This window comes from Gastrolobium bilobum, unplaced genomic scaffold, assembly GCF_033153095.1.
Source record: "Gastrolobium bilobum isolate Gb01-03AN ecotype WA unplaced genomic scaffold, APGP_CSIRO_Gbil_v1 utg7653, whole genome shotgun sequence".
In the NCBI taxonomy this organism is placed as follows: domain Eukaryota; kingdom Viridiplantae; phylum Streptophyta; class Magnoliopsida; order Fabales; family Fabaceae; genus Gastrolobium; species Gastrolobium bilobum.
The window spans coordinates 41,452-54,705 of NW_026897564.1; the positions used below are offsets into that span (position 1 = coordinate 41,452).

Sequence of the window (13,254 nt, forward strand, 5' to 3'; positions counted from 1 at the left end):
ATTTATGGAAAATCATAGTCTCCAGTTGTAGAAAATGTAATTTGTCTCCTGCTCTCACCATAAAAAATTGTGCATCTTCTTTTTATTTTTTTGCTTTTATGTTTAGGTGGGCTCCACTGTTTTTTGTTTTTGCCGAAGAAAAATGATCATTTCTGTCACAGAGAGCAATAAACCCCTACATTTATTTACCTTTCCATAGAGTACAAAATGGAAATTGGATGTAATTGTTTCTCTAAAATACAATGCATCTTAGGAATAAAATTAATGTATTTATATATTTAAAAAATTAATTGTATTATAATTTTGTTAAGGTTAAATATAATACTTTTTTCATAACATAAAATTTATTATGTCCTTATCATTAATTTTGTCGGTAACATACATTTAGTTCTTTACTTTTTCATTGCAGTATTAGTCATGAATTATCATGATGTTGTTACCTTGAGGGCGGTGTTTTATGCCTATCTATTATTGGCATAGTTTCACATTCTGAAATAGCAGCTGATTCCCTTTATACTATGGAGAACTTATCCATTTTGTATCTGTGTTATGATCTCTATGTATTGATTTTCAATGTATGAATATTTTCTGTACAGAAGGACCACTGGACCTATAAGGCGCGCTAAGGGTGATTGGACAGCACAAGAGGTAAATATTTACTCATTGGAGTGGGTAATATATTTTTCCTCACTGTTTTTCATTCTTTTATTTTTCCATTTTTTTACAAACTCTTTGCTGCCCTCTTTTTTTTTGTAGACGTCAATGGTTTAATCTCAGGAATTGGTGAAGTTTGTGAAAGTGTGGTGTCTGGTAGGAAGACAAAAATGGTGTTGTTGGAGCTTGACAACCTGAGGTATTTAAAATGTTAGAGTAAAAAAAAAATTGTTGTCGTCTATTACCTTATATATTATATATTTCGTGTATAACGTTTTACTTGCTGCAACTCATATATAGAGGTCACAAGCTGAAGTGCACTTTGTGGGAGCATTATGTGGATGAGATGCAATCTTTTTTGGCAAACAACGACACTCCTCATAACATCATAATAGTTCAACTGGGAAGGATAAAATGTTTTAGGGGTATGTTTTTTTTAAAGAAACATTTTTTATTTTTTACTTCTGTATTATGTTTTTTATTCGATTTTTTTTTTTCAATAGGTATATTGATGATAAAATGTGATGTACATTTCCTATCTAATTTGGTATATTGATGAACGCTGTTGAACTCCACTTCTTTTTCTTTTGAAGGAAAACTAGAACCTCTTTAACTTAAGTGCAAGAATAGGCTGTAGGTTGGGTATTCAATTTTGGAATCATAAAACTGGAGTGGGTCTGAAAGAAGGCTATAAAGAGAGCCTTTGAAACCGTGGAAGAGTTGTTGCATAGAAATGAAATGTTCTTGATGAAGTGTTTTTTTTTCAGTACTTATTACATACATGTATGAATATGGTGAATTGTTGATATGGTAATGGCCTCTGTTTATTCTTAATTTCTGCATATAAAAATCTGTGATTGGTACCTATTAAGGCATTAACAGTGAATGTATGTCTCCTAATGTATAAATGACTGATTTAGCAATAATAGTTGATTGTTATGCTTTGAGATTGGCTGCCAAGTGTGCATCTCTAAAAGCTGATATGAGAAAAGTATAAGATCAGCTAAGAGAATGAATATATGCTGCGCAAAGTACTTATACGTCCTTGGCCAGGTAAAGAGATGAGAAACACCTCTTAGGAGATGTCTTACTTTGAGCAAGAGAGGCTCATGGAGGTGTAATGAGAAGAGAATGATGCATATATGTTTGTTTATTAACTGTTATAATGTCATTAGGGAAGCTTTATATCTTTTCTTTTGTTCATATATTGCCAATATTTTCTTAGGCACTTAGGCAGAGAAGAATCCGAGTTGTTGAGGGAAAGACCTCAAGAATTCCATGGGTTATTGACATTAAAAATCTCACCCTTTTTAGGGCTGCTATAGCAGGAGAAAAAAATGACAAAGGCGAGGCCATTGAAGGATGCAATAGGCAAGAATAGGGCTGTTATGTGGTTATGGATGTTGTGCACTTGTGGGAACTATCACATGAAGTATAATTTGAAGCATGTTGTATTTTGAAAAATATGTTTTATTTTGATGAATTTGTGTAGTTGTGATATATGTGGCTATATGATTAGGAGATATTTTGTAATATGGCTGACTTAGTAGATAAATTGCCCTCTGGATGTATGTGAACCGCCACACAATAGAAAGAAGAACTAGGAGTTTCTTTTGATAGATATTGTGCTGGAGGTAAACTGTTATAAGAATGATGTATGTTGCTTGTGGTGAACTTCCAATGTGATATGTTGCCTCATGATGTTGGGCTTCAATGAAACCTTAATGGTATCTTGTGTTGTCATTTTGAGGATTATAGCTAAACTTAAAAAGGGAGAAGTACAGGTCCACAACAGAATTTTCATCCCAGTACTCTCCTACTGTTTTTTTTTAACATTGATTCAAAACTTCTAGCGAAAAAAATAGTACTCTCTTGCTGCTGAAAAATTAGTTATATCTTCCCGTATTAATAACAACGTTAATTAATATTAAAAGCAAAAATTGTAGTGTTACATGTTGTGCAATAAATGTTAATAATCAAATGATTAATCCAATCTTTGATTATGTTTTGGTTCGTCTTTTAAAAGTTTAATTCTACAAGTTCGATTTTACTCAAACAAAGACTAAGTAAACAAAAATTATAATCCGACTCATTGAATAATTCAAAAAACACATACTAACAACTGATAGCATATCGTTTTGGAAATTTATATGTCAACAAATCTTAACAGGTTATTTCTTTTTGTTTCTTTTCTTTCTACATTGTCATTTTCTGAATTTAAATTTGAATTTGGAACGATGGTGTATTGGGGACCATCTGTCATCAAAACGCTGCATCTAATCTACTGTTTACTCAACGTAGAAATTAATTAGATCTCAGGTTTAATGACTGTTGCTTAATTTGAGGAATAATGGTTTTGGAAATCGTCCAATATAATTAAAAGCTTAATTTGGGGACCATCTGTCATTAAACCGTTGCTTAATTTGAGGAATAATGGTTTTGGAAATTGTCCAATATAATTAAAAGCTTAATTTGGGGACCATCTGTCAAAAAAATTTATTTATATAAAATGCTGAAAGTTAGAGGCCGGGCTGACCCGCCAATATATATATTTATAATTCAATTGAAATTTTATCCTTCTTCTTTTATAATTAAATTACTAAATCTGATTTCAAATTTTGGAAATACAAATTTGTGAAATTCCAAAGACTAACGACACTAATCCTTGCAAAAAAATAATTATTTATTTTTATTTTATAAACCTAATTGTAGTAAATGAAATATTTAGTAAGTGTTGAACTCATCCCTCCAATGATTGCTACAAAATGATACTGAATGAATTGCGTTTTTATATTATAGGTAAAAGATGATCTTTTAAATCCATATTTGCTTGGTGTTATTGTTACCTTGATTTTGTTGATGAATGTTATAGTTAGCACTGATTTGTATGCATTTTTTTATATCCCTTCCTCATGTTAACATGATGTATTATAGCGTATTATGGTGTATTATGATGTAGTTGTATGCAAAATTAATTATCTCTCTAAATAGCATTTTTTTTGTGGTTGATATTTGCAAAGTTCTGTGTCAATGATGTAATTTTTTTCACCTGAAATATAGAACAAAATAGCAACACAGATTTTTGTAAGTATAAAATTTGTAGTGCGATTAACCAATCACGGTCGACGACAAATTTTTTGATCTTTTTTCTCCGTGCATCGCACGGGTAATATACTAGTTATATAGAAGGGAATGGAGAAGGAGAAACAAGTGTCATCCAATGTGGGACTTCAAAGTGAAGGTGAGATGGTTTTTTTCAATGTGTAAGAGTCATCTTTGAAAATTTATATATAACATCAGATAATTCAAATTAAAAATCTAAACGGTCAGATTAAAGTATTACAAGAGAAGAACACACTAATCAAATTTGAGAACGATCAAACGGCAGAACAAAGAGATTTTCCTCTTTGAATGTCGCTGTCCGATACACCATGAACCGTCTCTAAATATACTTTGGAGACGGTTATTTTATCCACCTTTAGTATATATTTTGAGGCGGTTCAAATGAAATCGCCTCCAAATGTGTACTAGAGGCGGTTAATAACCGCCTCTATTTACCATTCAGAGGCGGTTATATTAAAATCGCCTCTAAATGGTCAACGAGAATGGTTATTTTAACTGCGTCTAATATATATTTGGAGGTGGTTATGGTTTAACCGCCTCTAAAGATAGCAATTAGAGGTAGTTTTAATGTAACCGCCTCTAAATGATAAATATAGACGGTTAGTGTAACCACTTCTAGTTTATATTTGGAGGCGGTTTCATGTGAACCGCCTCGAATCAATTATTTGGATCCTTGAGAAATAAAATAACATAGAAAGAGAGTTAGTGCATTTTACGTATGGCCTGTCGTCATCAAATTGAATTATGGTTATCATTTTACGTATGATCTGTCGTCATCAAATTGAGTTATGGCATCTTATTAACGTTATCATCTTTGTCTAACTACATAAACTTTTGTATATTCACCGATATATACAAAACGGATGGCCTGTCCTCGTCCAATTGAATTGCGGCACCTCCTATGATAAGCATTGTGGACTGTGGTCATCATCTTTGTCTCACTCACTCCAATATATATAAACTTTTGTATGCGCTCTTCCCCGAAGCACTACAATTACCTAACGCTTCTGGCCATTAGATCAATAAAACTAGAAGGATTGATAGCCTTTCCACAGGAGACAACTCATTCATAAAGGCAATGGAAACAAATATTGTGATTGTTGGTGCTGGAATTGCTGGCCTTGCTACATCCTTAGGACTTCACAGGTGCCTCTTCATCTCTCTCTATATAGACAATATTATTTATGGAAAAAAGGTGTAATTTTAAATGACATATCTTGTATTATTTTACATTAATAAAAAAGTATAATTTCACACTTTTACTTTTTTCATCTTTATTTTTTTTTAGTGAATTTCATCTTTTTGTTGAGAGGTGTGTCATTTAAAATGACACACCTTTTTTCATTATTTATTCATATGATTTTTAATGTAAATTAAGCAAGTATTTGATAGTTATATATTCTTGCTGGCAGGTTGGGTATCCCAAGTTTGGTATTAGAATCTGCAGATACTTTGAGAGGCACTGGATTTGCATTCTCGCAATGGAAAAATGCTTGGATGGCCTTGGATACTCTTGGTGTTGGAGACATCCTTCGCCACCAACATGACCAGCTTTGTGGGTAAGTATTTTTCATTAATTTATTTATATGTCACTGTCGCCCGCTTCAGTCACTTTCACACTATGAGTGATGTGGTCCTTTGAACTGCTATCATAATTAATTCAAGAACCAAATGTTCTAAGTTTCAATTTAATAATTGCTTTGTTTTCAAATGGGTTTCTGATTTTCACCAAATCCATGTGTCTTCAATTCATTCTTGATATATTCTTAATTAATCAGAACATGAAAAAAAAAAAATTTGAAAACTAAACTAATTGGTGTACAGGAGTGTGACTACTTCTTTGATTACGGGGCAGCAAACATCAAGTACGTCTTTCATGGATAAAGGAAAGAAGTAAGTACTCTGTATATGGATAATGTTCACCCTATGTGCCTTAGCTCCTATTGTTTCTTTCCGTACATTATATACTTCAGTGGGTTACTTTCAGTGTGTAGAGGCCAAGGTACTCAAATATGATCTGAAATTGTTGCTATGATGGGTGTTTTTATGTGATGCAGTGGAGTTGGTGAAGTTCGTTGTGTAAGAAGGCGGTTAATGTTGGAAGCCCTTGCCAATGAGCTTCCAAGTGGCACCATCAGGTTCTTGTCAAAGGTGGTTTCTATTGAGGAATCTGGCTTCTCTAAGATACTCCATCTTGCTGATGGTACAACCATCAAAACCAAGGTAAAAAAATATGTGTGACATGACTTATGAAATAACCAAAGATAATTTTACCCCTTCATGGAATGAAGTTCATTTATAAGAAGAAAACAGCTTCTATTATGAATCAATATATATATATATATATATATATATATATATATATATCAGTAAAAACTTAACTGATACAAGGATGTTTGCAACTGAAAAGGTATTGATTGGGTGTGATGGAGTACACTCCCGGGTGGCAAAGTGGCTAGGCTTCAAGGAGCCCTCTCCTACAGGGAGATGTGCAATCAGGGGTAGCGCAGAGTTGAATATCAACCACCGGCTTGAGCCCAATTTGAGGCAGTTCTTTGGCAAAGGTTTGCGATTTGGTTCTATGCCTTGTGATGAGAAGACCCTTTTCTGGTTTTTCACTTGGACTCCCACCAACCAAGGTGAATTCAATTTTCATTTATTTATTTTTGGTGCTAATATATGCTTGCAAGCTTGTGTTATGCATTGTGATCATATTAGCCTATGACATTTAACATATATGCTTACCATTGTCACATTTACTAGTCCCCTTGGCTTCTTGTTGCAGATAAAGAGCTAGGAGAGGACCCTGCTAAACTGAAACAATTTGTGTTAAACAAGCTTGAGAAGATGCAAAGTGATGATAGGTCCTTCGTAGAAAAAACTGAATTAGATAGTTTCCTATTAGCTCCATTGAGATATAGACATCCCTGGGAGATCATGTTTGGAAATATTAGTAAAGGCAATGTTTGTGTTGCTGGAGATGCTTTTCACCCCATGACTCCTGATCTTGGCCAGGGTGGATGTAGTGCTTTGGAAGATGGGGTTGTTTTAGCCAGGTGCCTGGCTGAGGCCTTCTCCAAAAAGCCAGCGAAACATATGAAAGAGAAGGAAGAAGAAGAAAAAGAAGAGGACCAATACAAGAGGATTGAGGAAGCCTTGAAGAAATATGCAAAGGAAAGAAGGTGGAGAGGCATTGATCTTATTACTACTGCCTATATTATAGGTACTCTTCAGCAGAGTGATTCAAAATTTGTTACCTTTTTGAGGGACAAAGTTTTCGCTGCATTCCTAGCTGGTATGCTGTTGAAGAAGTCAGATTTTGATTGTGGAAAACTAAATAGCTCTTAAAGAGTAATTATCTTGTAAAATGCTTAGTCCTTTATTGTTGCATTTCATCTTGCCTTGTCAAAGCTTGAATAAGAATAAAGTTTGTTTGATTCTCTTTATAAACTTAGAGATTTAGATAAGACTTTGTTTAAATAAAATTTCTTTCTTTTTTTTGCTTCAAAATATGTTTAATATTTATTCAAAACCTTTAAAATATGTGTGAAAACTTAAATATAAGAATTTAGTGTGTGTCCTTTAGAGGACACAAGTTATGTCCTTTTAATTTTTTACACTATATATTACAGGTAGTATATAGTTATAATATGAAAAGTTTTTTTTTTTTCATTCTATACGCCAGAAGTGACTGAGGAGAGAGACTTTTTTTTTCCTTCATATTATAACTATATACTACTCGTAATAATAGTGTTAAAAATTAAAAAGATGTAACTTAAGGTCGAATGATTTTCCCTAAACATAAAATAGATAAGGAATACTAGTTTATTCAAATATAAATATAATCAACTAAAATAAAATAAGAAGTAAATATTTCTAATAAATAAGACTACAAAATATGTATAGTTTTGCAGCACATCAAATTTACACTAGAGAAATGAAAAAAGAAAAACCATGAACATTTATTTACATGTTTTTACGTCTGTGTATCTGCGTCTTTGACATTCTCATGATACGTATTTTGATGAGTGAATCAGGCTTTTTGACCTTAGTAGGTTGATTTTTATAAGGTTTTATCGGAATAATTTCTTGATCAAAAGTATTACCTATATAATGCATAACGACGCGGTACCATAGGAATCACGTTGACGTGGCACTTTAGCAACCGCGTTCTTTGCATTTGTTCCTGACGACTGGAACGTGATACCCTGGCAATCACGTCCTATTCCCAAGACTACTGGAACGTGATACCCTGACAATCACGTCCTATTCTCAAGACGCGGTACACTCTCAGCCGCGTGTCAGTGCGTCCCATCCCAAAAAAAATTCAATAGAAAGCGGTAGTGTATATGCTGCGTTCCAAGTTACAAGTCAAGTCGGAGTCAAGCACATATATATGTTTTACCTAAAATGTAGGCATATTGATATATTCATTGTAAAAGAGTTCATAAAATCCAATAAATCAAATAGTACCCAATCTTATACCCCTGTTTTGTGTTTGGTCTGCTTTCCCGATTTCCAATATGTGAAAGAAACAATTTAATCCAAAATTTTAACGTGATGAGTGAGAGTTTTTTTTAATGATTTATATTAAGGTAAACAAAAAAATAGAATCTATGCAAAATTCATACTTCAAACCCAAAGGGCTTTCGTATGAGTGAGTGTGTAAGTGAATAACTTGTTGCTTTTATTAGATTTTTGGAACTCTTTTACCGTGAATATATCAATATGTCTAAATTTTAGGTGAAATATATATATATGTTTGACTCTGACTTGACTTGTAACCTGGAACGCGACTTATACACTACTGCTTCCTGTTGAATTCTTTTTGGGATGGGACGCACTGACACGCGGCTGAGAGTGTATCGCGTCTTGGGAATAGGACGTGATTGCCAAGGTATCACGTTCCAGTAGTCTTGGGAATAAGACGTGATTGCCAGGGTATCACGTTCCAGTCGTCAGGAACAAATACAAAGGACGCGGTTGCTAAAGTGTCACGTCTTAACGTGATTCCCATGATACCACGTCGTTATGCATTATATAATTAATACTTTTGATCAAGAAATTATTCCGATAAAACCTTATCAAAATCAACCTACTAAGGTCAAAAAGCCAGTGAATCAACTCGAGGAGATTGTTGATAAGGTTTCTCACTTGTTTTTAATACACAACTGGCAGAGCTGAGGTTTTGACCGTAGTAATACAAATTCTTTTTAAAAAATTTGACCGGATTAAGCTTCGGTCAAACTTATTACCGTAATAATACATAACGTGGAGCTTTTATATAATGGTATTTCTCATTAAAATTTTATGTTTTCCCAAAGCTGTACACTACGTGGACAGTAGACGCAGTACACATCCTACCGTGTCTTTGTGCAATAATTGTGACTCTGATTGAGATGGTCTTGGTTTGGTAAATTTGAGTGTAACGCGGTTGTTATTGTGCCGTGACTTATCGCGATGATGTTTCGTGTTGTTATGCATTATTATGATAATAAGTTTTACCGAAAACTTAATTCGGCCAATTTTTTTGAAAAAGAAACTATTACGGTCAAAACCCTGGCAGAGCTCTATATGAGTATTTTAAAGGGAATTGTAAATAAATAAAAAAAATCTATGCGATTTATTATTTTATCAGTTCACCATAAAGAAGTTGACCCTTTTATTGATGATGAACTCTTTATGAGATCCTTTGAGAGACCTTAGTTTTATATGTTAATAATTCAGTTGCACATGCATAGCTTATTACATAGTTCTATATGAGTCTTTTATTTATTTAGATAATTAAAAAAAATAGTAGGCTGTTTTTTTATTATTAAATCAGACATTTTTTATTAAGACGGCAAAAAAAATAACTTGTAAATTATTTTTTTAAATTAAAAAAATAGTGGAATGAGATTGTACCATGTGTTACCTTACCTCTAATCACACATGAGCTATTTTTATTTTTTTTATTTTTATTTTAAGTACAGAAGCTATTTTTCGATATTGATGAAATATATCGAACTCAAAATTCAATTTGTGAGTTGAGCTATTTCTCTCTCTGCTTAGGTAAAATTATTTGTACCTTTGAGAAAGGAAAATGAAAAAAGAAAAAAGTTAGTGCATTTTAGGAAGATATATACGTATGGCCTGTCGTCATCAAATTGAATTATGGCACCTCCTATGATAAGAATTGTGGACTGTGGCCAACTGGCCAATGGCCATCATGTTTGTATCGGAAAATGCCATGGTAACTTTTTTATTCAAATATTAATTGAACACTATTTTTTATAAAACTTTAACGTGACTTAATTTGTTATAATTGATAGCAAATTTCGTTTGTAAATAATTTTGTGATATGTGATGTACTTTCACAGAAAAAAAATGATTGGACTAAGTTTGTTATCAATGATAGCAAATTTGGTACATAATATGACCACATATCACAAAAGCATAAGTGATGAAATTTGTTACCAGACGTAACGAACTTCAACGCGTAACAATATGATAAAAAATACTATTAGCCATGATAATTTGGATAAAAAAATTGACAAAAAAAGATATTTGGTCCACGTACCGTTTGTTTCTATATAAACTTTTGTTTGTGCTCTACCGAAAAGGCGTGAAGCACTTAAATTACCTAAATCTTGTGGCCACTAAATCCTAATATTTAATATTCTTATTATTAAACAAAAAAAGAAAAGAAAAAGAATACTAGAAGGATTGCTCTCCCTTCTAGAGGAGACAACACATCAAGGTAAGGCTTAGAAGGATCATATAGTAATGGAAACAAAAGTAGTTGAAGACATTGTGATTGTGGGTGCTGGTATTGCTGGCCTTACTACTTCCTTAGGACTTCACAGGTACTTCTTCAATTCTCTGTTGAATAGTGTGTGTAGTATTTGTCCTTGATTATGATTATTAATGTAAAGTAAGCTATTATTTGATAGTGATGCTCTTGCTCATAGATTGGGTATCCCAAGTTTGGTACTAGAATCTTCAGATGCTTTGAGGGGCACTGGATTTGCATTAACAGCATGGAAAAATGCTTGGAAGGCCTTGGATGCTGTTGGTGTTGGAGACATCCTCCGCCAGCAACATGTACAGCTTTTTGGGTAACGTATATCTTACTCTCTCTTTTTTGGAGTTGCTAAGGGTTTCATCTCTTTTTCTTAGGTCTTATTTAGATTTTAGTTAAATTGTTTTCATAACAATCGATCTGTTTTTAAGAATAATATTTTAAAATTTAGTTTGAAATTTTTTTATTTAATAGTAAAATAAGAATACTTTTATCTATATATATATATATATATATATATACTTAAATTCATTTATTTTCAATCTCTTCTTCAATCTCTTCGTAGTTTTCATTTGGATTCATCTACTGCTGATCTAATTTATTTGAGATAAAGGTGTTTTGATATTGATATTGAGTAAAATAAAATTAATTTTAAGATATTAATATAATATATGTTTTGAAATTGCACAAGTCCTATATTTAGAATAATTTTTTTTATTGACGAAACAAAAAAAATTGCTTCTTGTAAAAATCAATTATCACAAAATTAATTATAGAATATAGAACCAATTATTTTGGAAGCTAAGATGCCAATCCAAAGAATCACTTAGTACAAGGTGTGTAGTCGTTTGTAAGTGTTGTGTGCCCAGTTTAATATCTATGGTACAAAAAATTGAACAGAAGGTGAAAAAAAAATGAAAACTATACTAGTTGGAGTATGATCCTGAAACTAAACAATTCCAATTGGAGTGCAGGAATGATACTACTTCTTTGGTTACGGGTCAACAAACATCAACTACTTCTTTCAGGGACAAAGGAAAGCAGTAAGTATTCCCTATGCCTTAGCTGCTATATTTGGGAAAGGATGAAGTACAAGAATTAATTGGTGTGTCACAACATTCCAATTGAGGTTAAAAAGAACATGCATGGTTGATTCCACATCTTATATTATTCAGTTTTGTCTACTTCAGTGGGTTGCTTCTAGTTTGTAGAGGCCAAGGTACTTAAATATGATCTGAAATTCTTGTCATGATGGTTGTTTTTATGTGAAGCAGTGGAGGCTGTGAAGTTCGCTGTGTTAGCAGGCGATTAATGTTGGAAGCCCTTGCCAATGAGCTTCCAAGTGGTACCATGAGGTACTTGTCAAAGGTGGTTGCTATTGAGGAATCTGGCTTCTCTAAGATAATTCATCTTGCTGATGGAACAACCATCAAAACCAAGGTAAACAATATTTGTGACATGACATATGAAATAAGAAAAGATACTTCTCCTCCTCCATGGAATGAAGTTCATTTATTAGAAGCAAACAACTTCTATTGTGAATCCAAGTTAGTAAACCTTAACTGATACATGGATTTTTGCTACTGAAAAGGTATTGATTGGGTGTGATGGAATAAACTCTGTGGTGGCAAAGTGGCTAGGCTTCAAGGAGGCCTCTTTTACAAGGAGATATGCAGTCAGGGGTTGGGCAGAGTCGAAGAACAACCACGAGTTTGGGCCCAGGTTCATGCAGTTCTTTGGCAAAGGTCTTCGATCTGGTGCTATTCCTTGTGATGAGAAGTCCGTTTACTGGTTTTTCACTTGGACTCCCACCAGCCAAGGTGAATTAAATTTTTTTTTTTGGTATGTCCAAGGTGAATTCTTTGTTTCAGCCCAGACCTGGTTTGATTAGGTTCTTCTATAAAGGGTTTCCTTCATGATAAGAAGTTTATGATTTTGGAATTGGTAAAATTAGCATTCATTCACTATGCTCATTAGCTTGTGACATTTAGCATATGTTAACCATTTACAGACAAAAAGCTAGAGGACAACCCTGCTAAACTGAAACAATTTGTGTTACACAATCTTGAGAAGATGTCAAGTGATGTTAGATCCTTCATAGAAAAAACTGAACTAGATGGTTTCCTATCAGTTCCATTGAGATACAGACATCCCTGGGAGATCATGTTTGGAAATATTAGTAAAGGCAATGTTTGTGTTGCTGGAGATGCTTTCCATCCCATGACACCTGATCTTGGCCAGGGTGGGTGTAGTGCCTTGGAAGATGGGGTTGTTTTAGCCAGGTGCATAGCTGAGGCCTTCTCCAAAAAGCCAATGAGACATATCAAAGAGAAGGAAGAAGAAGAAGAAGAAGACCAATATAAGAGGATTGAGGAAGGCTTGAAGAAATATGCAAACGAGAGAAGATGGAGAAGCATTGATCTCATTAGTTCATCTTATATTTTGGGTTCTATTCAGCAGAGTGATTCAAAATTGGTTACCTTTTTGAGGGACAAAATTTTGGCTTCATTCCTAGCTAGTATTTATTTGAAGAAGTCAGATTTCGATTGTGGAAAACTAAATAGCTCTTAGAGACGTAATATTATGCTTAGTCCTTTATTGTTGCCTTTTATCTTGCCATGTTAATGTCCTTGTGGTCCGTCCTTGTTATATTTTTTATGCTAAGATTTTTTTTTTTTCTCACCATTATTTATGTT

At 33.3% G+C, this 13,254-nt stretch overlaps 2 protein-coding genes across 5 annotated transcripts; both read left to right on the plus strand.

The window, feature by feature from the left end:
* The first annotated feature begins 4,770 nt into the window (after positions 1-4,770).
* Positions 4,771-7,215, plus strand: LOC133308138 (monooxygenase 2-like). Its single transcript, XM_061508742.1, has 6 exons — positions 4,771-4,923; positions 5,190-5,336; positions 5,602-5,670; positions 5,835-6,000; positions 6,188-6,416; positions 6,563-7,215. Exons 1-6 carry the CDS (start codon positions 4,856-4,858, stop codon positions 7,123-7,125), a joined length of 1,242 nt encoding a protein of 413 aa, XP_061364726.1. The 5' UTR covers positions 4,771-4,855; the 3' UTR covers positions 7,126-7,215.
* Positions 7,216-10,434: 3,219 nt separating this feature from the next.
* On the plus strand, positions 10,435-13,254 carry LOC133308131 (monooxygenase 3-like). 4 transcript variants are annotated; one of them, XM_061508732.1, is made up of 6 exons: positions 10,435-10,622; positions 10,710-10,874; positions 11,533-11,601; positions 11,830-11,998; positions 12,150-12,378; positions 12,570-13,254. In XM_061508732.1, exons 1-6 carry the CDS (start codon positions 10,543-10,545, stop codon positions 13,127-13,129), a joined length of 1,272 nt encoding a protein of 423 aa, XP_061364716.1. In that variant the 5' UTR covers positions 10,435-10,542; the 3' UTR covers positions 13,130-13,254. The 4 variants fall into 4 exon arrangements, with proteins under 4 accessions (XP_061364716.1, XP_061364717.1, XP_061364718.1 ...); XM_061508733.1 differs by having other exon boundaries at positions 11,833-11,998; positions 12,570-13,253; XM_061508734.1 differs by having other exon boundaries at positions 10,436-10,622; positions 10,728-10,874; positions 12,570-13,253.

Coding starts and splice junctions, on each gene's coding strand:
- LOC133308138 (XM_061508742.1), top strand. CDS start 4,856: ATGGAAACAAATATTGTGATTGTTGGTGCTGGAATTGCTGGCCTTGCT. Junction 6,001..6,187: donor GTACAACCATCAAAACCAAG/GTAAAAAAATAT, acceptor GCAACTGAAAAG/GTATTGATTGGGTGTGATGG. Junction 6,417..6,562: donor TTGGACTCCCACCAACCAAG/GTGAATTCAATT, acceptor TTCTTGTTGCAG/ATAAAGAGCTAGGAGAGGAC.
- LOC133308131 (XM_061508732.1), top strand. CDS start 10,543: ATGGAAACAAAAGTAGTTGAAGACATTGTGATTGTGGGTGCTGGTATT. Junction 10,623..10,709: donor ACTTCCTTAGGACTTCACAG/GTACTTCTTCAA, acceptor ATTATTTGATAG/TGATGCTCTTGCTCATAGAT. Junction 11,602..11,829: donor TTCAGGGACAAAGGAAAGCA/GTAAGTATTCCC, acceptor TTTTATGTGAAG/CAGTGGAGGCTGTGAAGTTC.